This window comes from Zootermopsis nevadensis, unplaced genomic scaffold (assembly GCF_977971745.1).
Source record: "Zootermopsis nevadensis isolate Lab colony 2312 unplaced genomic scaffold, Znev_1.0 Znev_ptg000006l, whole genome shotgun sequence".
Taxonomy (NCBI): domain Eukaryota; kingdom Metazoa; phylum Arthropoda; class Insecta; order Blattodea; family Termopsidae; genus Zootermopsis; species Zootermopsis nevadensis.
Genome location: NW_028259138.1, coordinates 3,043,145 through 3,070,354, shown reverse-complemented (window position 1 = coordinate 3,070,354; position 27,210 = coordinate 3,043,145). Strand labels below are relative to the sequence as shown.

General features: G+C 37.6%; 1 protein-coding gene across 1 annotated transcript in view; it reads left to right on the top strand.

The window, feature by feature from the left end:
* Positions 1-27,210, top strand: part of LOC110832377 (dipeptidase 1) — a 221,210-nt gene that overhangs the window by 155,714 nt on the left and 38,286 nt on the right. Inside the window, exons 7-8 of the mRNA XM_087343558.1 lie at positions 24,297-24,447; positions 27,032-27,101. Coding sequence (XP_087199684.1) covers positions 24,297-24,447; positions 27,032-27,101 — 221 coding nt within the window. The remainder of the gene's footprint in view (positions 1-24,296; positions 24,448-27,031; positions 27,102-27,210) is intronic.

Genomic DNA, 27,210 nt, shown 5'->3' with positions numbered 1-27,210 from the left:
TGAATAATTCCTTACAATATTATAAATTAGAGTAATATTATTCCATTTCCTATTTCGGTAGCCTTATCACGATATGAAAATTAAAATTGATTTTGCAGATATAGGCACCCAGGCGCGTCTCCAAAAATAAAATCGAAGAAGCCTGGAGATGTAATAAAAACGAGTAAAAACAAAAGCAATATAAGCAGAGCAACAGATACACCAGATTTTAATTTTAATTTTGATAGACCTGACGATGATAAGATTGTATATCGAAACATGTCGTCAATTTTAAAATGTAACAATTTTATGTGAAATTTTATATGATTTTAACAATAAGCTTGTGTAAAACGACGGAAAATAAAAGTATTGTATTGAAACACAAGCATGATGCAATTAAGATATAAATTGTTAACGCTTGTTTTCAAATGGGTTACTTAAAGTGTCGAAAGATTTGTTAACTGGCTTTATGTTATAATAATGCCGTGCATTCTGGTGACAAGGTGTGAACACATTCAGATCAAGTCCTCAACGGACTTCCACTTTACATTTAGGTCATTAAGATGACTGTCCAGTACAGGTACTCTGACAGCGAAATGCCTTCCTTTTATCTCAAATTGTGTTCCTTGGAGTGACATAGATAACGCCGCTAGAAAACTGTCGGCAGTAGCTGCAATCTGTGATGGTTCTTGAGGGACTCTGAATAAGTTTCACAGTATGTGTAACAATTCAGAATCCCACGCTGTTCAACCGCTATTTATCAAATTTCTTCAGGCATGTTTTGGGAAAAGTGTCGAGTTTCGTGAAGATTGCTGTCTTCTGGGTTATTGCGCCGTGTATTTTGATAGATTTCCACCTACGTTTCAGAGGTCATACTGCCTCCGTCATCAGGGCGATCACACACACGGCTCAATAACCCAGAAGACAATAATCTTCAGACTCAATGCTGTGAAAACCTCAAATTCTACATATCGAGTTTCGTGTTGAAATATCACTTCTCATTTTATGATAAAAAAGACATTTGAGTAAAGCCTAGAGTTTGTAGCAGAACATTCTCATATACACTACTATATATTTATTTGCGTTTCGAGGAATAAATACAATTGTAACTAATGACTATATAATTTCTGTGGAAATAAAAACGCCATACCAAAATTATGAGACCAATTTCGATTAAATTTTATATGTCTCATCGTTTTAATTTTAATTTAATTTGATATATTTTGTTGGCTGCTAGAAGGATACATCTGAATGAACCTTTATGTATAAACCTACTTCTTGAATTATTTGGCAGAGTTTAACCCTTTAAAGCCCAGTGGTAACTATATGGCCTCCCTGCTTTTAGTAATCACTAACTCTGTATTTCTCCCACAGAGTATATTTATGGATTTCATATGATTCTCAGAATAAACAGACACTATTTCTTTAAACAACAGTACCCATTTACTAAGTAGGGTTTGACGTTCTCAAGGCGGTGAGTACGAAAATGGCTGTCTTCTGGGTTGTAGCGCCAGTATAGTCTGGGAGAATTTTACCGACGTTTCACAGGTCCTTGCTGCCTCCATTATCAGGGCGATCATCGCCTTGATGGTGGGTGTGTTAGAATACCCATTGCAAGAGGGAAACTACTTTTTGTGCTCCGGGTCGGACGGACTGGGAGTCCCCAACAGAATTTTGTTCTTTTCTTACCCCGGAAGTGCCGTCTGACAGCAGAGACGAAGAGGTGAATAAAGTAGGAGGTTGGAGTATAACTCAGAGGGGAAATGTAACTGAGAAAAATAGATTCATGTGCGCACACAGAAGGGACTCTAGTGATATGCGACCTCTGTCACAACGTACACTCCAGTTTAACGTAGCTGTCACATTCCACAAACCGGTCGGTCTTGGAAATTGGCATAGATTTGTGCGATAGCAGTCTTTTAAGAAATAACGTAACAGAACAAACCTTTTATGAATAACTAACAAATTTAGAGTTCCGAAGGATAATTTAATTTAGGTTGTGAAACACTTTACCGCTGACAGATATCTTTGGAACCATAATATTAATCCCCCTAAATAATTAGCAGTGTTGATTGGTTGGTGATCATTAGCTGTTTAGGGACTTTGGGATTGATAGAATAATATCATGACCGTTGCCATGGTAATGCTGTTAATGGCGGCCTACTATGTGCATTTACAACTCGCCACCTTTATTACAGCCTCGATATAAAATCATTTTTTGAGACTTAAATATATAAATTCATGTTGTATCCTGTAAATAAAAATAGTAATGATGTTAATTCTTTCGTTTCACAGAATTATCTAATTTTAATTTTCATATGCTTCTTTGTGGATGCAATGCACTGAAAGAACAGACTTTTCTCTCGTGCATGGATTTGCTCTTCTGTGCATCGCAGCGAAACACATGTTATCATGTTAAAGCTTCTTAGCTTTCGTAATTAAGCAAAGATAAGTAATGATTTTAATTGTTATACGCTGCTTTGTTGCATTTTTAAACAAAAATATTTTAATTACTAACAGAATTTCCAGTCATTTTTGGAGGGTAGTTTTTTTAGTAATAATTATTATTAGACGAGGTAGGAACTACAGACAAAAAATTAGAGATAACGTTTGAGCTTAGAAAAACAAACGGCTGATACTAGCCGTCAAAAGTGTTAAAAATATATTCAAAAGAGAGTTTTAAATTGTGATTCATTAAGGACAAAATTCTGGAAGTTCAATAAAAGAGAAGTTGATTCTGTCAGGCTTTGTGGTCAAGAAATCCCACTTGCAACGGCACGCGGCATCACAATCCAGAAGATAACAAATCATATTCTTCAACTTTCATGATAAAACAGCATCTCAAGGTTATCCAAAGATATTTTAATAAGTATGGAATCTGTACGTAGATTTAAGTTAACGATTCTAATTAATAGATGATATAAAGGAATCATTAGAAGTGTTGGATATAGACACAACGTAAACACACATATCTAGAAATTTGTATGAAATACTTTATATAGGATAAAATTACAAACTTGACACATTTGACTTGTTTGGAATAAATTTTGGTATGTTCCGACTATGTATGGAGGAGGCAACAAACACTGACAAGAGAGCGATGCCGTCCGCACTGGCTCCCTATTGGTCCAGAGCGGGGAAAGTAAGTAGCCTAATTTAGAGCAAGGTCCACGTCACGTACTTCACCTTCCGCCTTACCACTGTGAGGTCATTTCGCGCATACGGGTTAGGATTAAAACGCCGATTCGCAATCGTAAACTACGCATGTCACTTGCCTGTCCCTGTTCCTCGCCTATAAAATCCTTGCTTCGAATAAATCTCGAACAGATCAGGGCGAAAATTATTCTCATAGACATATCACTAAATTGTACGACTGGTTCACCGTGTTAATGAATCATTTCAAGGAAAATATGTGCCAAAACGTCTTTAAAGATTATCCTTACAGATATTGTTGCATTTTCGTATATTTCCCCCATAAATACAGTGCGTTCAGTGATAATGCTGAGAGTAACCGTCACTTTCCGGCTGGAACTGCATTCCTCGCTGCAAAGTTTTCCCGATGCAGCTGCATTATCTAGGATTTGAGGTTTTCACGGCGATGAGTCTGAAGATGGCTGTCTTCTGGGCTGTTGCGCTGTGTAGTCAGGTAGAAGTTTACCGACGTTTTAGAGGTCCTTGCTGCCATGATGATGGAGGCAGCAAGGACCTCTGAAACGTAGGTAAACTTCTATCAGAGTGCACGGCGCAACAACCGAGAAGACAGCCCTATCCAACTGTAATATCGCTCAAAAAAATAAAGTCAACTACTTGTATTATGGTAATGCCTGCCGCAGACGTGAACTGACATTTGTTTTTAAATTTATCATTAAACATACTGTATCTGACCTGAAGAGAATGATTTAGCGGGCAGTTTAGTAAAAATAATACTGAGTTTCAATTGCTGTTAGTACAGTGACATCTAGGAGGCTACAATAGACTGGCCTGTGGGTCTGATGGGAAAGATAAGGAATGCATGTAGTAATTTGGTTGGAAACCTGATGAAAAGCGATTACTTTGAAGACTGAGGGCACGAAGGGACAGTACGTTGCGAAATTGGACGGTAGATGTAACTGACTCAAGAATGTGTTCCGCGGCGGAGGTCTGTACTGAAGGAGTTGAACTTTAAACTTACACAGACAGAGAGCTATTTACTTTTCCAGCTGACTGTACAACGTCACGTATGGATTATGTGCCGATGGCGTGCTGTGAGGTCAGAGGTGCAGCTGCCGAGTATAATTTGGCTGACATTCGCTGACAATTGATGCCCCTGCTGGAGCAATCATATTTTTCAAGTAATGGCGACGAATTTTCAGCAACATGAACGACCGATGGAAGTGCTTGCAGGGCAAACAGAGTTTTCTACTTTCAGCGTTAGCAGTGCATTAACACAGTCCTTCAGCTACGTGCATTACTGCTGCAAATGATGTTTGCTAATTTTTGGACATTTTTGGCAAAAAAAGTCTTCGTTTGAGAACTCTTACTTGTTACGAGAAAGTGCTTACATTCATTATACGCATTTAGTTTAGTTTTTATTGTCTTCTTTTATTTTTATTTATTATATCTTTCTGTGCTAACTCAGTAATTGGTTCCTGTAGATGATCAATTTGCATATTAAAGTATAGAATTGTATTGAATTAATATATCTACTTCAATAAATCTTTGTTAGGCGCATTATTAAAATATCCTTATTAATTTCTGTAGTCTAATTGAAACGAAGTCGATCACGGTGACCTCACTGTCTGGGCCTCAGTCTTCATTGCTCAGACACCGGGACCCTGGGTTCGAATCCCACCCAAGCCATGGATGTTTGTCCGCGTTTTTATGTATTGTGTTGTCCTGTGTACAGGTAGAGGCCTTGCGATGGGCTGATCACTCGTCCAAGGAGTCCTACCACATGTCTAAATAGATTAATAATCCTTTCATATATGAGGAGGCCGGGGTCCTTCAAGGACTGTACAGCCACTCAGTAAATAAGTAAGTAATAAGAACATGAGCTACGTAAAGACTGATCGAATCTAGAATATTCCAGCCACGTTTCTTGTATAGTCATATGATGGTAAGCGAGCGGCATATGTAGGTCTGTTTGCTTGTCTGTGCCCTCATTAAACCACAGACATAGATATTATAGGTATACATGAATATATCATATTTCATAAATCTGGGTAGTAAAACCATTTTTATCATGGTTTGTATAATGCAACAAGACTGTCATAACTAACTCCCTGGAGCAAATTCATTGTTTCAAAGCTTACATTAGCTCCACGAATATGAAGTTTTATTGCCGTGTTCGCGAAAACCCGCCACTAGTATCGATCCGAGGCCGGAAATGTCTAGTTCACACTTGTAAAATATGTAAAAACTGTAATAAGGAGATGCATTTCGTGCGTTGAATTGTTATAGTGTGCTTTAGTAGCATCCTTTCTGTGTCATATAGGCTAGATCTTTTTATTTAGATAGGAGTGTTTTGAACAATCGACTGTCACGACTCGCTGTGACGGAGTTAAATCGGCACTGTGTCGCCGAGCGAGAGGCTATAAACTTCAGACAAATGATCTCTCATATATCAGCTGATGGAAGCCTAATATAATCTGATCCCATGCAGAATGTGCTGAACATTGCCACTGAATACAGTGGAAAATGAAACAATAGCAAAATCACGAATCCGGAGATAAATTTAGCCCACCTCTGTTTACAACAGTGATACGTTCTTTGCACGAAATACACCAAGAGTACTTCCTATGAAACAGATTCAGTTCGTTCGTCCGCGCAAATACCTCTGAAATAACTGGATGGATTTACATTAATTTCGGTATTAGAGCCAGGGTAGCTTAGTGAGTACAGTGACGACCTAGGTTGATCGCTGACAGGGGCAAAGGACTTTTCTTCCAGCCTCTGCGTCGAGACCGGCCCTGGGTCCCACCCAGCCCCATGTCTAACGAGTGTCGTGGGTTCTTTCCCCTGGGATAGAGCGGGGTGAGGCGTGACGCTGACCATTCACCCCAATCTAATAACGAAGTCAGTAACAAGTAGGAACCCTACTTCTTAAACTCTCTGCCTCCTGGAACATCACGACGTGTACCCGGGACAGCGTAACTTATAATCTTTGTATTCATGGTCTATGCTGAAAATTGTGAATCAAATTCAATTTTGATTTGTGTTGGTCAGTCTAGAAGTAACATGATAAAGGATGAGAATGGTGATCTGTTGGCAGATTCCCACAATATTTCAATAGGCGGAAGAATAACTTCTCTCAGCTATTGAATGTGCATAGGGTTAGTGATATTAGACACGGAAATACATACAGCTCAGCCATTACTACCTTGACCTAGTACTTTTGAGATTGAAATTGATATTTAAAATATGAAAAGTTATAAATCGCCAGGTAGTATTCAAATTCTGGCAGAATTCATTCAAGTAGGAGGTGAAACGTTACGTTCTGATATCCACAAACTTCTTAATTTTATTTGAAACAAGGAAGAATTACCTCAACAGTGAAAGGGGTCTATTATTGTACCAATTTACCAGAAGGGCGATAAACATGACTGTAGTAATTATCTAGGCATATCAGTGTTATCAACTTTATATAAAATATTATCCAACATCCTTCTTTCAAGGTTAAGTCCATACGTAGACAAATTTATTGGGAATCATCAGTGTGGGTTTCGATTTAATAGGTCAACTACTGATCAGAATTTTTGTATTCATCAGATAGAGTAAAATGGGAGAACAATGAGACAGTACATCAGTTATTCATAAAAGAAAGTCTATGGTATAGTCAGGAGGGAAGTAAAAAGTAAAAAAAAAGTAAAGTTTGTCCTGCTACGTGCCATACAGGCGCTTGGGGTGAGAGGAGGTATAGCTCCTCACTTGACCTCGGCACTAGATGGGGGTGAGTGGTCAGCATCACGCCCCGGCCGGCTTTACCCCCGGGGAAAGGACCCCGGTACCCATTGTAGAGGAGGCTGGGTGGGCCCCAGAGCCGGTCTGGACGCAGAGGCTAGAGGAAAAATCCTCTGCCCCCGTCGGGGATCGAACCCCGGTCGTCCAGTCCGTAGCTAGTCACTATACTGACTGAGCTATCCCGGCTCATAGTCAGGAGGGAAGTACTTTACAATATTCTCATTGAGTTTGGTACATCCATCCAGTAAGGCTTATTAAAATAAGTTTAAAGGAAACCTACAGTAAAGTCCACATAAATAAACATTTGTCTGACACATTTCCTATTCAAAATTGTCTAAAACAAGGAGATGCTTCATTGCCATTGCTTTTAAAATTTGATTTAGAATACGCCATTAGGAAGTTCCAAGAAAACCAGGTGGGACTGAAATTGAATGGGACACATAAGATTATGGTCTATGCTGATGATGTAAATCTATTGGGGTTAACATAAATATCATAAACAAAAATGCACAAGCTCTAATTGACACTAGGAAGGAGGTTGGTCTAGAAGAAAAAACAAAGAACACTAAATATGTGTCGATGTCTCGTCACCAGAATGCAGGGCATAATCGTTAACACAAAGATAACTAATGGATCCTTTGAAACTGTGGCAAAGTTAAGATATTTTGTAACGAGTGTAACAAATCAAAATTTGATTTATGAAGAAAGAGGAGATGAAATTCTCGTAATGCTTGCTACCATTCAATTCTGAACCTTTTGTCGTTTCGTCTGCTGTCTAAAAACGTAAAGATTAAAATATAGGAAATCTATTGCCCTTTGTTTTGTATGGGTGTGAAGCTTGGTCTCGGAAACTAAGGGAGGAACGCGGATTGAGGGTGTTTGAGAACAGGGTGTTAAGGAGAATATTTGGATATGAGAGGGATGAATTACTAGGAGGCTGGAGAAAGTTGCATAATGAGGAGCTTCATAGGTTTTACTCCTCCCCAAATAGAATTAGACCGATCAAGCCAAGGAGGATGCGATGGGCAGGGCATGTATCCCGCATGGGCGAGAACAGGAATGCATACAAGGCTTTTTGGACAGACCAGAAGGGAAGAGACCACTACGTAGGTAGTAGAATAATATTAAAATGTATTTTTGACAAATAGGTTGCGGTGATATAGACTGGTTTCATCTGGCTCAGGATAGGGACCAGTGGCGGGTTCTTGTGAACACGGTGATGAACCTTCGGGTTCCATAAAATTTTGGGAATTTCTTGATTGGCAGAGCGACTTTTGGCTTCTCAAGAAGGACTCTGCCCCATGGCGTGGGTAAGTACTGGTCAAATATAATCCCTGCTTTAAGTGAAATTCGATTTTAAATTTAGCAGTTTTTTTAAAAGAGCTCGTGGTAACCATCGCAAACAAAGAAATTAGGAGCGAGATCTCTGCACCTCAGTGTCTACCTCGGGACTCTACTCAGCCGTCATTTTGTCACCGGCCACAGGATATTCAAAAGTACGGTTTGCAGGTCCTGCAGGATGGCACAGTCTCCACATCAATTTTCATCACAATCCGTTCAATGGTTCTTGAGTTCAATCGACAGTACATACGGACAGATAGACGCAACCACCTCATAATTAGTTCTCCCTATGCACTTCGTTTGTTTGTAAACTTATACGTCATAAGTTTATTATAATCACACGTTGATCTACTCTAACGCTCTGAAAAGCTTTATTAAACGTACAAGTGGTTTTCAGTCTGTACGTAACTACTTAATAGGGGAACATTTTTATTCATCATCATGGATTAAGCACTTTATCCTGTTCCTTCTCCAACTTTCATTCTGGAGGCTTTTAAAGATTGTTTATTTTCTGCAAGGTGTTAGAAATCTTCTCATTTTTTTAAAGTCTGCATGTAAATGTGATTAACGACTATGGTACACCATACTGGTGTGTTAATAGTTTAACGTTTGATGCGCCGTCATTTATTTATATACACGTTTCACTATTGTGAAATATTTGCCTTATTTAGACTATATGTTTCGGCTACTAAATAGCCAAAAATATTTCACTACAGTGAAAAGTGCATTGGAAAAAATGAGTGAGAAATGACGTTACATCAAACACGAAACAAATGAAGTGTTAAAACTTCTCCATCCATTGTTTTCTCTGGATATCCCAGGTGGCTCTTTCTGTTGAATTGGTGAAGTATTTTTGGGATGTAGGAATGTTTACAAAACCGAACGCCAAACAAAGGAATATCCTTTTTCATAAAGCACACACAAATTAAAGTCAAATACAAATAGCATTTAGTTATTTTGTTTGTTCAAAACTGGAATACGCATTTTTGTTCTTGTTACAGCATTTTCCTCCACCTGTTTCGCTTTCGTTGGGAAAAAGTAGCTTCATCAGGCCAAACAGAGGTGGAATAGTACCTTGATTCCTTGTTTGTATAATAATGGGATTATAATGGACGGAAGGATAGATTCCAGAGATATTAATCTGTGGGTGTAATTAATTACTGAATTTCAATGGGCTCGGGATTTCGACCGAAACTAATGCTTTGCTGATCTGTTATAATCTAGTGTATCATACCTCTGGCAATCAATCACAGATGGTAGTACTCATGTATAAACTCCGAAAGTGTTTCTTAACAAAGTACCAAGATGTGAATCGGGTATTCCCCGAGATTTTAAAATCAAATGTGGTACTATGTACTTCAACTGTGCATGATAATAACACTGAGCTTATCAGCCATGTTTTCTTTTATTTCATCAGACTGTGATGCTGATTCTTTGTTAAACTGTTGATGCCATATTATTTTTATAGATGCATTTATTTACAATTTTACAGTCTGGCACTTCCAGATTAGTCATTACAATCGTAATTTCATTTTAATTGTCTGACACTCTGTTATTGTTTTGGCAAAAATATTGTTTATCTGTGAATTTTGAATATCAACTGACCGCATAAAAATAACTGTCTACTCAGATGTTGTGTTGTGTAGTCTTGTAAAAATTTACCTACGTTTTAGAGGTCCCGGAAGTGCCAGGACACAGCCATCTTTATATTCGCTGCCGTTAGAATCTGAAATCACACCATAATGCATACAGTTTTTGTAAACATTGTAAATAACATGTCTTAATTATGTCATATTTGAGTGTCTCACGGTGATGTAGATGTGGGTTGTGGGAAAGTCAATGAATAATGCTATAGGGATGCAGAACGCAATACACGTTTTACTAGTATCAGTGACCGAGTTGGCAAAACGTCGAAATGTCTGACTCGCATTCGAAAGGTATCATGATCGAATATCGGACGGCCACTGGCTATCTTTCCTGACTGTTTCCTAACTATTTAAAGACAAATTCTGAGATGTTGCTTAGCAAGATCCTAAAACATGTTAATATTTCTTTCCCCAACATGCTTCCTATTCATAATTTACACTATTTGTATCATTTTAGGGAGCAGGTTTACTTTAGTGGCAGTGCACCGCACAAGTACTCGGTTTGAATCTCCTGTACGTATTGACTATCCTGCCTGACAATTTTTCGTGCTTCTAGTTCCTGCATGCAAATGCCTAGAGAGTTCCTCAGTCCTCTGAAGCCGAAGCTCGACTAAATTATATTTAGGAATTCAGCCCTTACCGCGAAGAATACCATTCACCATTAAAAAGAGCAACTGGTTAATGGTGTTTAAGGAAATAATCGATGTTTACACTGATAAATATAAAATAAAATGTTATATTAAAAAAGCAGTTGGTACATACGGTTACCGATAGGTTTAAAGGTTTAAAAGAAGCAACTTTAGATTTCTCCACAGAGCGTTCTCAATACACAGTACATAACATAGTTAAGTGGCTGACTCACTCGATCTACCAAAGTCCTTGAGAAGCTGGTAGTCGCTCAGTTAGAAATACAAAGTACGTCCGTTGCAACGGACGTACTTTGTACGGTCGTGTGGCCCCAGCCTTATAGAGACCGAAGGTTCATCGCAGTGTTCATCGCAGTGTTCACCGCAGTGTTCACCGCAGTGTTCACAAGAATCCGCTGCCATTCCCAATTCAGAGTAACGTCAGTGTCAGTTCGATACTGTATAAATTGAATAGTTAATATATTGTAAAATAACTGAATAGACAATGTATGTACAAACAAAGACAAATTTTCACCTTACTCACGATTGTCGTGGTGAAGTGATTACTACTTCTGTTTTATACTCGAGAAATACCACCTTCGATTTCTGATCTGAAGACTACTTTCATGGAAGGTGTTTGAGGATTTCACAGTATTTGCAGAAGAATATTTTAAATAATCAACTACCATCTACCACTTACAAGACTTTTGGAGACTATATGACTGTCTTCTGAGATGTTGCGCCGTGTAGTCTGGTGGATGTTTACCGACGTTTTCGAGGTGGTTGCTACGTCTATCATCAGGGCGCCGGCCAGATTATGGCACAGTATTCCAGAAAATAGTCATCATCATATTCACCACAGTCACAACCCGAAATCTTTTCCATATTCAATACCACGTGATCGTATAAATCAGGAAGATCGCCCATATGTAATATCATACATCATTACCCACTAATTCCACACTTCTTAAGATCGACTATTTTCCTGATCACGGTTTCCAACCGGTTGTGATTTCCGTCTTGCCTCAGAGTATCACATCCATACAACATTTGATGAAATTTTTATTTGTTATTTTATTAGACGTTTACATATAAATGCATAATGAATAGGTTAATTTTCCTTTTCTCGAGGTACTCCGTTCAAATCTTGGAGTATGTTTTGTTATTTTTGCTGAAAATTTTATTTTTTCTTTCAATATCTCAATGCGACAGAACAGTCCTGTTTTATAAAGCACAGTAGTTCCCTTTTATACCGTTACCCACCGTACAAGCGTTGTCATTTTTCTGTATCAACCTCTGGAATTGGGAGCTAATAATTAAACAGATAATATAACTTTATATTCGACTGCCAGCTCTTTCCGAGTTTCCGTATAGATCTGTAGAGGATTTTAATGCCGTATAAAGTTTGATTTGTTATTAATACATAGATCTATATCTGTATACTGAATGCTTGTTTAGAATAAAGTGTGCTTAAAAGTAGAGCTGTCAGGTACACGAGTATTTAAACGGAAAACCTTAAACAAAAACTGTTTGTGGAAGCATCTGCAGCAGAGCCGTTGAACGCTAATGAAACTGAGCACAAATACGATAGTAGCAGAGTCGGTATTAAACTTCAAGTAACGGATATTAAATTGTTCGTGTATTTAATGTTATTACCAAGTGAAAATTTAGATTTATGTTTTGTATTTGTTTATCAGAAACTTTTTATTGACTTACTGATTTGCAATTCATGATCCATTTATTTTAATAATTTTATCCCGTTTATTGTGGCTCACCCAACCTCTTATCCAGTCGGTAAAGTAAATTTGTCCCGTGAAAACCAGGGAGACACTTGGAGGGAGAAGTTGTATAGCTCACAATCGTTTTGGACCTCGACACGAGATGGGGTGAGTTGTCAGCGTCACGCCGCGTCTGAGTATAACCCCTGGGGAAGGGACCCCTTGTACCCATTGGATAGGAGGCTAAGTGGGCCTTATAATCGGTCTGAACACAGAGGCTGGAAGAAAAATCCTTCTCCTCTTTATGGTACATACGGATATTTTCCTGGGGATAAAGCGGCTGGGGCTTGAAGCTGGCTACACGTCTTCCTCTAATATATAGGTAAAGAATTTGTGTAGGAGAGAAGGGGGCTAGTTCTTACAATTTTCAAATACGATTTTTTGTACATTTATTCTTAAAATTTACAAAGTTCGCAATTATGGCTTCAGGTACTACTGCTCTTCGGCTATATTAATAACATTTTTTCAATGGCCTATTCATTTTTGTTTCATCACAAAACTTGTTTATTTAAGAGAAGGTGGTTTGTAACAAAGTGCCCTGTTATGGTGCTGGTTGTTACAGTGAAGGGGAAAATTGTTACAACACATTGTATTAGTAAATAGAAGGAACAATTCTGACCTTTTTTAAGTAATTAATTACAGACAATATACCAATTAAAATTAATTACAGAAATTAACTTCAAACATATGAAAGAGCTTACCTTACCTAGATCCTTCCAGAAGAGACTTCATCAGCTGCTAACTTAAACGTTTCCAAACTTGTATTCCTCCATTAGTCTTCCTTTTGTATGGTCGTACCATCTTTCATGATAAAAAATAAAATTTAGTCATTTGCCAACGGAAGTTATTGTAAAAGATATGCGTCACGCAGATACAATGTAACAAGGTGCCCCTTGTTCAGTGTAACAACTGGCCCCACGGACCACCATTTTGATTTAACGGTCATCAGTTTATTCGACCGCAGTGTAGAACGAAGTACACGCATTGCTCTTAATATAAAGAACTTTATGTAAGAAAATTTTAAAGAACCTGCCTTTATCATACGGTCATGGAAGTGAGTTCAAACTCAGAAGAAAATTTTACTTTTAATTGGTAAAAACACTTAATTAACCTAGCTCACGTAATACACAAGCTACAAGTACCATACCTTGGGTAGAACTGCGCACAGGGGAGACGCAATAGATAAGAGACTCGTGAGATGCTGCTGCAAATGAGTACTTTTTAAATTAAAATATAACAACTTGCCAGTGTAACAACTAGCCCCCTTCTCCCCTACTATAAAAAGCTGTCCCACTATACGCCATGTAGGCGCTTGGGGGGGAGGAGGTATAGCTCCTACTCATTCTTGACCTCGACACTAGATGGGGTGAGTGGTCAGCATCACGCCCCGGCCGTGCTTTATCCCCGGTAAAGGACCCCGGTACCCATTGTGGAGGAGGCTGGGTGGGCCCCAGAGCCGGTCTAGACGCAGAAAAATCCTCTGCCACCGTCGGGGATCGAACCCCGGCCGTCTAGCCCGTAGCTAGTCACTATACTGACTGAGCTATCCCGGCTCATTCTATATCTACTTATATGTCCACCACATTGACATCTTCAAGACCGTGAGAACATTAAATCTCACTGTATTTTATGCTAAAGACATAAACTTTGTTGTGATTAACATAATGTTCTCTAATGGTTCCTGCCTTGCCTTCTGCGACCAACACTCGAGTTCACCGACTTGCTTTCCCCACTATTCAAGGCTACCCTCTCCTATCGCGCAAGCCAGAGGCCACGGCGAACTAACAGGAGAGTAGGAGAGCGTTTCGTTAAAATACGTGCTGTAGAATGTGTACTGCTTTTAGTTGCTTTTAGCCCCTGGCCGTTCAAATTAAGTCATACTGTGTAACCAGCCAACCTTTGACGCGCAAAGGGCGATGGAATTTTTTGTGTAAAATTAATTGAGGATGAGAAAGTTGGATCGTCCTTTGTTTAAACAGAACTGAAACCATTGACTGCTTTGAAAGGAGAGGATTTGGTAACATTGATACTTACGTTATATCCATAACAGTATATATTTATTTATTTATTTATGGTTTACTCAATTGCGTTTCAATTGCTCAGAATATATGATATCGAGTTAAGGGATTGTTAATGAACAAGGAATTGGAAAGGATGTGGAAGATGGTAGCTGCAGCAGCCTAATTTAAGGCACTAACCCGGTATTTGCCTAGGGGGACTGAGAGTTGTGTATAGTCCTACTGATACGACAAAGCATACGAGTTCACTTCTTGTAGTTGCTATAGGCCGACAGTAGTACGAAGTTCTATTAAATGTTTGTAATTGATACATATTATGTTGTATCGCGTCTATCTGATTTTGAAGAATAAAGGTATGGATATATACCTCCATAATCAGCGTGTGGTGTTAAAACACGCTGTAAACTTACCTGTATTTTTGTTAGGGTAACAAAAGTTGACGACATGCCGAAGTTTGGTATTGGACGCAGCATGTCTCGACCCCAGTATTTCAACATAAACACAGCAATTTTCCTTTTACCAACCAGCTTAGTTGCTTCGGTCTTTATTATCTGTGAACTAAAGAAAAGCAGTGAGTCTTAAGGATTTTCCACCGGTTTGGTTTCTAGAAGCTGCTTTGGAAGTTTCGTAGTCCAGTTATTTCCACGGAGTAATGTAACCACAAAACCGTCGTAATTATAGAAGGAATAAAGATCACAGGAACTTAAGAACTGAATTCTAGAAGCACCAGTGAGACTTTATGTGATCAATAATCACGTTGCCCTCAAAAGATGTGCAAAGAAGGAGGCTGCATCCAGTGTAGTTTTGAAGTCACGTTTGCATCCGTTCAGATGTTTCATATCTTAAATTAATTAGCAGATTTTTTATTGATGTTGCTACTGATTTTCTACACTAAAATATTTTCGGTGGGTCTAATTTCATTTCCTATCAGCGGAGCCTGGTCTTTTGAAGTCCAGTGACACCTACATATACCGCTTGCTTTAATAATCAGTAACAGTATTTGTTTTTCGCAGTTGTTCTCAGAGTAAAAATCTATTATTTCCCTGAACAACATTAACCGATCGGTCTTTGTTCTGGTGAAGTTGTGTTTGTTTTAAGTTCATATTAAACGTTTAAATATTGTTTAGATGAGCGTCGGATTCAAAGGTGTATCATACATTATGGTCTTTCTAGAACGGGCTAATTATCAAGTTAGTTAAATTTTTATTTGACACTATCTATGTAAAAAATATTTAACGAAAGACAAGAAAGATTGTTTATATCTCTGCAGTGTGATGACTCTTGTCTGATCTGTATAGCAAACGTTATTTTATTCAAAATAATAGGAATGTAGACTGACGCGGTATGAAAAATTGAAAAAAAGAGAAAACGTTTTTGAAAAATATATGTAGATCCACTACATTAAAATGTAACTCCACTCTTTCTTTCTTTCTTTCTTCTACGTATGTATAGAACGAGACCGCCGAGATGGTAGAGATGAGAAATGTATACAAAAGTTCAGTCGGAAAAATGAAGAGAAAATATCTAAAATTATGGCATGTCGGCTGGATACAGTTGTCTCAAGATAGTTGTTCGGTAGCGATCTCTTATGAACACGACAATGCACATTCGAATTACATAAAAGTTTTTGAATTCTTAACCCATTTCAGTGACAGTCTGGTTCCGAAAGAGGGCTGTGTTGCACATAGTTACACAAGTACTCTATAACTCTTTCAGTAGACTTAGGTTTTTGTGAAGAGTGAATATTTCTATTCCTGTAACGTGGCTTGTCCATACAACGTCTTGTAACATTACCTTCACATCAATCATCCCTTGTTCCAAATATTTCATTCTTTTGTGACGAATTTTCATCACAGGCGTGAAACGAAACCACCTCGCCTGGGGTTAAAATAAATTACTCCCGGTACACCAACAGAGCGTCCAGCAATTTCCATTCGGGCTTGCAGATGACGCTGCTTGTCTTGCTGTGCTACTGTTCATAACCATACCAGAAAACTAACTTTTGTAAAAACGTTGACTTGGGGTTTTCTTTATATTATTCTAACCGTTTGATATTTTGTAACAGACGCATTTTAAATTGCGCTGCTTTAAGGAAAGCAGTTGCATGATACTGGTTGCATGAAACAAGTTTTATCCAATTAATTTCTTCCTGATCTGTACCACGAGTGGTTAAATCGCCTGCCTCTTATTTTTAAAGTTCCGGGTTTAAATCTCGACCCTGTGTCGTGCTATCGTGACTGAGATTTTTAGAACTTTTCCTCAGTCGCTCAAGGCAAATTCTGGGACCGTACCTTTAACTAAGCCACTTCTATATCGCTTCCAATTCATTGATCATAACATCATCCATCGCTATATAATTTGTGCTACTGGCAGATTTCTTAAATACAACACAATTAACACAGGAGAAATCAGAGGTGTCCATGGTAGTCACGATAACGATGTTGTTGTTCTGCGTTACGACACTAACTCGTAGGTAGATACCAACATTTCGGGGGAAAAACATACTGTTTCAATATTTAGGATTGAAGATGGCAGCGTTCCCAACGAAACAAAATTTTCAGGAAACCATTCGGCTTAGTTTTGTGTTTCACTATTTTTGCATAACAATCGTTTCAAGTGACCCTGTCTGTGACTTCCAATACTGAGAACGGTATTTTTAATTCAATAACAGTTTACAGTTTTATGAGACCGATTTTATGCAGTTAGTTCGTTCTGTGTATGACACCCGCCTAAGAATACACCAACCATGCATTTTCAATATTGACAAGAGTCTTTACTGGAAATATTTATGATTATTTGGGGAAATAATGCCAAGTTTAATTCAGCCATTCTCGAACTGTAAAGGATAATAAATACACATATGCATATAATGTATCCCGATGGCCTTCGCTTTTTGAGGAATCCTGTGTCGGTAACGAGACGATAGGTGTCACGATGCTCAGCGTCGAGTTTCCAGCTTCGTACCATATGGCGTAAGTCAGGTTTGGTTACGTTATATAGGCTATTGTGGGTTTGGTCGGTATACTATTTTCTGTATACTACCCTTTTAGATGGATTCTGTAGGATTCTTACGATGGTATGATATAGTCGGAGATACTGGATTTTTGGACTTTGTATATCGTTCAAGGTCAAAATGCACACGACGTTTCGAAAACAGATTCCGTTTTCGTCTTCAGATGTATGGGGGAGGGGCACCTACTCTGTTGGGTCCGAGAGAAAGAGCTAGTCTCAATCACTGTTTTTCCCAACGGACCCAACAGAGTAGGCGCCCTTCCCCCATACACCTGAATACGAAAACTGACCCTGTTTTCGAAACGTCGTATGCATTTTAACCTTGGACGATTGACAATGTCCAAAAACGCAGTAACTCCGACTTTAGTTTAGTTTAGTTTAGTTCGTTTAGTTCCGTTCAGGTTAGTATAGTTCTAATTCTATCTAGTTCGGTCCTTTTCGGTTAAGTTCTGCGTAGTTCGGTTTAGTTTCATTCGGTTCTGCTTAGTTCCGTTTAGTACCGTTTTGTTCTGTTTAATTCAGTTTACCTCCCTCTACTTCCACCTAGTTCCGTCAGAACAGTTTAATTCCACATACTTCCGTTTAGTTATAAGTTTAGTTGAGTTTGTATCAGTTTAGTACAATTTATGTGTCATTAATTTAGTTTAGTCCCCTTTAGTTCGGTTTATTTCCACTTACATACGTTCAATTTCGTTTCATCGAGTTCAGTTTAATTCCGTCTAGTTACGCTTTAATAGCGTTTACTTCAGTTAAGTACCGTTTAGTTCAAAATAGTTTGCTTTAGTCCCGTCTAATTCGGTCTTGACGCCGTTATTTTATCGCGCTTTGCTTCCGATCTAAAGAAATAATCTTCGCCGGGAATCGAATCCAGCTCGTTTGTTCGGGGTAGTGGCCTTTGTTTCTGTGATCTCCTCTTGAAAACAAACAACTCTGATCTTGGCACCGTTCTTCTATCATGCATAGTTCTCGGGGTACAGGAAATGCCCTTACCTGGGATCGAATTCAGGACAGTTTGTTTTAGAGTTTCAACCCTGCTAAATTCTCTTCCTCGTCTCGAAGAATAAGCACGTCAAGTGTGTTACAAATTGGCGTATCCCTTCTATAGCTATATGAGAACATACGTACAAACGTAGTTTTTAAACAATCTGTTTTTGAGATAAATAAATAATACGTCCAATGTAAGGAAAATGTTTGAGAAATATTTTACATCAAATTAGAGTATGCTTTTCCACTGTTGTTAAAAATTATCTCAGATTCAGGATAAGTTGAAAAAGAAGTTGTATATGTTCCATTTATGCACGATTCATTTTCGATATTAATGGCGTCCGTGACAGAAAGTCTATGAATTGCGGATCAAAGGCCGAATCTATTGTTGGCAGCCCGAACGGGAATGGAAAGCTCCATCTGAAGTCTCGTAAGTATTTGTTCGCAGTGATTTATGCACTGACACCGAAGCTAGGACTCAACTGAAATACTATCTATATTATAGGAAAGCGTTAGGAAGAGAAAATCATGTTTAAGTGGATGAAACTCCGAGGTACGTAATCCTTGCTTGACAGTTACCAAACTAGTCAAGAAATGTCCTGCTTTTGTGAAACCAAAAAACTTATCACCACGTTCAAAACAGTTTTTTAGAGCTTGTATTCAGCCAGTTCACATCTTCACAACATATTTAACTAAGATAAATTTTAATATCATTATCCTCCCGATGGGTAGGTTTTCTAAGTGTCATCTTCCACTGAATTTTTTAAATATTAATATTTATTAATATTTTTTATTTATATCAACTGAAAAGTACAAATTATAAAACACTTCCCGGTGCGCGGCTTACTCATCGCCCTGATGATGGAGGCAGCACTGACCTAATACTAAAGTTGTTTATATCAGACAGCAGATTAGAGGACGAAGGAAATTGTCCCGAAAAATCCGTCTTGGTTTCGAGTTCCCGTGAAATGGTTTTTATAGCTCTGTAACTAAGCACGATAGAAGAACTAAATCGAGAACAAAATTATTTGGTTCGGCTGGGAGAATACAGGAGAAACGTTTACGACCCCGAAAACTGTTCAGGGCTCAAGTCCCAGTAAAAATGTTGGTTTCATGAATACTAATTTTTTCTATGATATTAACGATGCGTATCGAATTATCAGGCTTATGATATGCTTTCGGGAATTAAAGTCTGATGCGAAATGAAAACATTTGTTGAATTTCGCTACACTAAATCTGCGGCCACTCTATCTGTCGATCTACATATATCAGTGCAAAAGTTGATTCTACCCCCACACCTCTTTCCTCGTAAATGAAAAATCCCTCACAATTTGATAACAATGAACATTTACTTTGTTAACGAACGCGAAGAGGGTAGTAAAACACTGGAAACTTGGCCACATTGCAGGATTTTTGCACCCCTGAAATCAAGGAGTCTGGATAGCAGCAGATTTTACCCACTATTCAAATCGGCCACAGCACATTCTATGCTTTTACTTCGCACATCGAAGTATTGTTTATTAAGGTTATTATATTGGGATGTTTGTATAAAGCAGTTTGCGAATAAATAAATCGATGAATAGTTTTCATGCGAATCTTTTGGAAAACGGATTGTTTGTAGTTCACAAGGAGAATGACAAATATATTTAAACGGATCCAGAATGTGAAGATCAAATTGATTCAGCATCTTATGTATGGGAGGCTGAATATTCGAGTTCGTTACTACATATTTTGTAGCAGAATTATACTTGATACAGAATATCTGCGATCCCGAGCTCCGTCACAATAAGAGAAGGGCAAATGGAAGGAGTAGTAAGAAGATTCCTTATGCGCTGTTGCTTCTCCTTCCTGGCTGTACGTCGGTTGGCTGTCGGCCAACATGCGTATTTGTAATGGTCAACGAAGCTCGGAAATGTCTTGCGACAAGTACACTTCGTCAGTTAATTAGTTTAGAGGTGCTAGTTCGATAGTTATTAAACTTCTCGGTCAGGCGGTTGTTAACTCTCACTTCGTGTTCCTGTGGTCTCGGACTTGATTCTCCGCCCAGAAGCAAGTTTCACTCACAGAGGCTGTTCTCTATTTCTACCCATAACTGTGCGCCTTAAAATAGGCCACGCCCGGTCCCTTTTCCAACTTGATTAATTTTACCATTCGATATTGTGTTATGAATAAAACATCACTATAAATTGAGAAACAAACAAGAAGCTTTGTCAGGCAATTTTAAGTAGCTGAAACATAAATCAGAAACGAAAGATAATAATGATATTAATACAAACTGATAAATAAGTTTCAATTCATGGTGCTTATTGTCTCGGTACATATGAAATATTCTACTCAGTAGTAAGAGATAAAAAATGAATTTAATCCACTTCATTATACAGATCCAGCAGCGAGAGTTCTTTCGTGGTGAATACATTTATGCCATATTATCAATAAATGCCTTGTTTAGTATCAGATCGTAAAGGCTTTATCACCCTTGTCTCGTCATCTATATTTTGATTACAATAAGGAAGAGACTTCGTAAATTGTGGGTTTCCGTTTACTGGTCCAGTTGAAACCGACTTCAATCAGACTGAAGCGAGAAGCTAGTAACATACAGACATCTCCTTCAACAGATATATTTATAGCTCGTTTGGGCAAGGAAATAGCTTTAAACGTGACGATTCAATTTCCGACATGAACACTGACATTTCTTATCGGCATGCTACGTACGTACCTGATTTATTTACGTGTAGTTTTTCAACGATGCTTTTTTTACTGTTGAGACGGTTGACCGGAATGGGAAGGTCTTTTCAAATGATGATTACTTCAGACTTTATAAGGAGGCTGTAACCTCTTTTAAAATAGGTTGTTTTTGGTGTCATCGGGTCGGAGCCGACCCCTGGTGGCATTATGAACAAGTTCCCTCTGATAGGGACCTGTTCATATGTTTCCTAGGCAAATGATCCAGAAGTGGTTTGCCGTTGCCTTCTGTGTGCTTATTGTCAAATGATGATGAAAATGGAGTAATTGGTGGGATGCCAAGGATAAACCTGGGAAGCCCCGGAGGAAAACTCCGTGATACCTTGCCCAACACAAGTTATAAATCCGGGCACCACCGGGAATCGAACCCGGGACCCCAGGATTACAAGCCCAGCGTTCTGACCGCTAGACCATTAAAACAGGTTACTGTTCCGATATTCATCTTGTAATGTGGGAACATCACGAAGGTCTTAGTATTTTATTTCTATTACTTGACACTGATGCTGATAATGGTGGATGCATGGACAGTCTATGAAACGTCGTTTTGCAACGCCGTATTTATACGGCTGATCGTCCGAGAATTCATTTTATTCTGTCGCTGTGAAATTTTAAATTCCTAATGTAAAATATCTTTTACGCATAAGACAAACAATATCGATTTTAATTACTACGTCAGTGAAGTTTTAGTTAGTAAAATAGATCTTGGTGTTAGTGAATGTAATTTTTACTGCCACGTTGATCTTGGACATTTTCAAGCACTAAGGAAATTCGAGCTTATCCATTATATTATGTATAATTTTTCTTCTTTAGGTATTCATTGTTTCATATAATACTTTAATAAGATGGCAGCTAGGTTATGCTTTTATCGTACGGAATAATCTTATATTGACTGACTCGAATGAATTAGAAAGTATACAAAAACTTTAGCCAGTTTTTTTAATATCTTACCTAATTAGGATGCCACTTTGAATTTTTGAATTTTAAAACACTCTTATAGGCAACGAAATTTCTATGACCTTTTCTTTTTATGTTTTAAGGGAAAACAAATTGCCATTGCATTTCATTGTGTGCTAGGCAAACAATAGAATTGTCTGCTTTCAACGTGAGCAGTTCGATAAGACAGTCATTCAACTGGGTGCACCATTACTGCAAAGCTGTATGCAGGCTTTTGGATAATTTTAGCGAAATCATTTTCTCGTTTCATGACTCATTCTGTATATGGGAAAGTAACTGTATCGATTGTTTGAGTTTAATTTTCTTTTAATTTGTACCCTTTCAACATATATATTAATTTGTTGTTGATTGTTTGCCTGTCATAGGCTCTTTGTTTTTGGCAAACACTAATAAAATAATTGAGTGAAATGACAGGCTTACGTTATATTGCTGTTCTAGGAAAACTATGCTGTAAATTAATTTTGTATTCTTATTCAGGAAAATGGTAGGAGCTCGTTCGATGAAGAATGAGACTATTAAAAAGCTCCAAGAATCATATCAAGACATAACAAGGCAGACGAAAACTCTGACAAATATCTGTACCAAAGAAAAATTCGTACCCGCTATTCCATTATATGTGGCATCAGAACTCGAAGCTGAAAAGATCGAATTTAATAATTTTGTAATAAATTCAAAATTTCCATTTTAATGTAAAGCTTGTGCCCTCACTTAAAGGAAAGAATAGAGATTCATAGAATTTTAGAGCGAAATACTAGGGAGAAATTTTGAACGCAAGGGAGACAAAAGTACCTTGGTGTGGAAAAAAATTAGATACAAGGGGATTCAAAATTTGTGTTTTTCATCAAATATCACTAAAATTACCAAATGAAGGATGATTTGGGTGGGTTATGTAGCACGTACGGTAAGTCGTGAAACACATTTTGGTAGAAACACCGTATGATGGAGATTACTTTGGAGAGATAAAATGTAAGCCGAATAGAGAGGGTAACATACAAATAGATCAACAGCTTACAGAAAGATAATATGAGAGGATGGACTGGATTCAACTGGCTCGGGGCAGGGTTCATTCGTGAGATTTTGTGAGGAAGTTATTTACGTATATGTGGGTTCCATACAAGCAGTGAATTTCTTAACTTGCTGAGTAACTATCAACTGTTAAGGAACACATTACACGTAAAGTTAACTGAGAAAGTTAATTTGAATTGTCTATGTGAATCTAATACTTTACTTGGTTCACACACTTGTTGAATTTACACAGACTTCTTGATCCACTTTTGCATCAGAAATATAGGTGCAATGGATGGAGAAAGACGTTTTAATAAATCCGTGTCTCAAAGAAGATATCAACAGAGCGTGAAGAAAGAACTTGCACAACAAAGACAGATTAAAGAAGACAGAAAGAGAAGAAAGGGAAACTAGAGTTAACAAAAAAGGAAGAAGAAAGAGGTTGGATATGATAGGAAATCCTCTTTAGAAAAGATTCGTACGAAGAAGGAAAACTATAAAAGAAAGTAGAAGGCAGTTTTATGCCTCTGCTGGTAATCGGGCGTGTTTTCAGCGACCGATTTCCGAGTCTTTATTTCTTGGCTTTACAAACCCGGACACGGACAATGCTGGGAGACAGACTTTTTTGTTTTTGAAACCACCGACGATGCTTCCACTGCTCTGCATGATACTTAGATTAATCATTTCCTGATGATGGAAGCAAAGACAGTCTCCATAACTTTGGAAACTCATTCATTCCACGCTTACTCTATTGAACACCCGAGGAGACTTCTTTGTATTCACTTTCAGTGAAGTCTTCGAATCTTATTCGTTACAACCTTTGACTCATTGTGAAGATTGTTTCTTTAACATTTTGGATCCGATTCACTTTGTGTGTTTTCTGCCTTACAGTGTCGGTGACAGAAATACAGATTGTATCCGAAAGGGCTGTACAAACTGGGGTAATTTCTAGGCAGCAGAACAATATGGACATGGGTCCATGAGCGCTTTCTATTCGGGTTACAGACCTGCACGATATTCTGTATAAAAACCGCTTCAATTGATATTAACAAATTCAGTTTTTACTGTTTCAGGACAGCAAAAACACACACATCTTATTTCACCTTAAGACATATTTCAAATTTCTTGAACGATTGGTTGCCTGATGTTCTTAGTTTTAAAATGCAGAACTTGTTTCAATAGAACCATTTTCGCAAATTCGCATTCTTATAGTGGCTGTGGTATGGTTCTGTCTTGTTTGTTCTAACTTCAGTGTTGTGTTATTGTTTACAGGTATCGAAAATGCTCACAAGGCTGGAAGGATCGCCAGCCTGGTTGGGGTCGAGGGAGGTCATTCGCTAGGGGCAAGCTTGGGTGTGCTTCGAGCCATGTACGACCTGGGGGTGAGGTACCTTACGCTCACACATTCCTGCCACACACCTTGGTGAGTCCGTAGCAGAGTCGTTCAGTGTTAAGTAACACAAAATGAAACTGTAACATTCTGCGTGGATATAAAGTTATAGTTTTTAATTAAAATGTGATTTTTAAAATGGTTATGAAGACGCTGTTTCGATTGTCGCTTTCTGGTCAGAGTATAATTCAGAAATCAAATTTCTTCATTTATGTGTGTTTAACCTTCATTGGCGGGAAAGCGCTGCTGGCTACCTATAACTATCAATATACAGTTAGTCCCAAAAAGTTGAATACACAATGCTGACGTATGTAATGGTTGTGTGTATACATCTTTTCGGAAAATCCCATATGTCAGGAGAGTTTATTTTCATTGACATTATCGAAATAAAAATATGTTCAGAGTATAAACTATCGGCGTTTCTGAGCATATCTCCCTTGTGGATAAACTCATGTAAATTTAGTCTGTTGAATATGACATTTTTATAGATGGATTTTTATTATTTATTTATTTATAAATACTTTAGAGAAGATTTAATATTAATACTTTTATCTGTTGGTTTTCCCAGCAAATTATATTTTTGCTAACCAGTCAATATCAGTATGGAAATCCGAGGTTTCAGTAATCTGATTAATAATTCGAAACCACTGTAACTAGATATACATTAAATTTACGTTTGACAATTACATTAACCGTGTTGATATGCTAAAATAATTACCTCTCAACTTGAATACATTCTTAAGGGAGTCCGTATTATGTTCCATATAATCGAGAACCTAAGACTCGGAAATAAGTGGCATTATTGTAGTCCACGTTAATAGTCTCCGTATGTCTGTTCCATTGTGTTTTATTTTAAGAACCACAAAAAATTATTAAATATAGTTACGAATAACAGGAAATTTAACAGATTATTATATGCATGCATTATGTATAATTTATTACTGAATAATAATCATCTAAACACGTAATTAGAAGAAAATGGATCCAAAATGCCTTACAATTTGACAATAAAACAGATACCGACGGGCAAGTTTGTCATTGAAACATTTTGGGGGATTAAAGGATTCACATCTGTAAATAAAACCATACGAATGCAGAAAACACGGGAAAAGATAGAAGCTAAATTCTGTAGTCTGAGAATTAAGGAAGAACTTCTGGGAACAGATTATAACGTCTATATTTTTTTTAATTTTCATTCTGTATGTCGAGGCCATTAAAAATTAAACATTTTAGTGATGCCTATCTGTATATTTTGCTTTCATACAGATTCTAATTCAAAATTATCTCAGATATCAATGTTTTTGCATCGTTTCCATATTAGTAACTGCAAACATTTTAAAGCGTTTCTTACAGAATTTTTAAGTATATCTGATAAGGCTATCTGAATGCCTAGCTTGAATTATTCATTAATTATCGCCACCAAACCAAGATGTAAATATGTTCTATATTTTGTCGTCCTAAAGTTGATACTTTGCAAAGAACGGTGCTTCGGCGAAATTTGCTTACTTTGCTAATCTCTTGCTACACAAAATTGTAGTGCTCTACATTAAGTGACGCTTGGATCGATCCCGTGTAGTAAGCATGTGCAGATAACTCATATGCACATTGCGTGTTATAAAACTGAAAAGTAAAAGTGGTATGGCCCCCCAGTGGCATGATAAATATAGCGTTATGAATTTTTTTAAATTCTTTCCACGTTATTAAGAGAGTCAGATACGCGATCACACAGACCTATGGACCTACAGATACCACAAACATATCTTACTATGTAGTTGAATTAAAGTGGACTGAATATAAGCTGGTTATTTTCTGAGTTGTTGTAGATTAATCAACTGAGTAAATTAACCAACTTTAACCATTATGTATGATCTGAACCCATTAGACTCAGCAAATTATCTAGCTGTATAATAAGCAAATGTTGGTAGCTTAGTTGGTTGCTTGTTTGCTTAGTTGTTTGGTGATTATTTGCTGTTATGGAATGCTGGAACTTATCGGGTAATATTTATTACTGTGATCATTCATCCGTGGTATACTACTTGCATGCACTTGAATGCAAAGCAGCAGAGTTATTACAACCTGAATATAAGATCATATCTGATATTACACTGCACTAAATCGTACCATATTATTTAATTAAGTAACGTTAAATAATAATTTTAGTTCTTTTTACTATACAACATTACTTAATTTTAATTTTTATATAATGCTTTGTGGAAACAGTTCACTACTGACACAAAGGGTTACTTACATGGCCTACTATGTACGTACATATACTTATTTTAAATGCAGCAAACCAGATATTTACTTCTTAAAAGTTTGCAACTTTCACAATTATGATTTTAATTTATATATGCAACTTTGTTACACTTTTTAACAAAATTCGTTGTATAAGTTTAATTTTCCAGTAATTCGTGATGGGTAATTTTCTGGTAGATAAATACTAACAGACCTACTAATGGCTGCAATTTTAAATCAGCCTAGAGCTTCCCTATCTTTGTACAGTTCTCGCGTACTGTGGTGAAACGTTCATACTGGTATGTCATGTCTAACACAGTTTGTATTCATTTTGTACTACTGTGTAAAAAAATATCTGTCCTAATCTCGCGCTTTCTGGTAGGGCAGACTCGTCCTCAGCGCCGGTCTCCGACGGCAACACCAGACGCGAAGGACTCACGGGATTTGGAAAGGTGAGACCACATATTTTACGTATTTCAACGGAATTTAAACCGGAAATTTCACGTGATTCTCACGGAATTTTGAACAGTAAGAAAACATTACGTTCAAGTAACGTGGAAA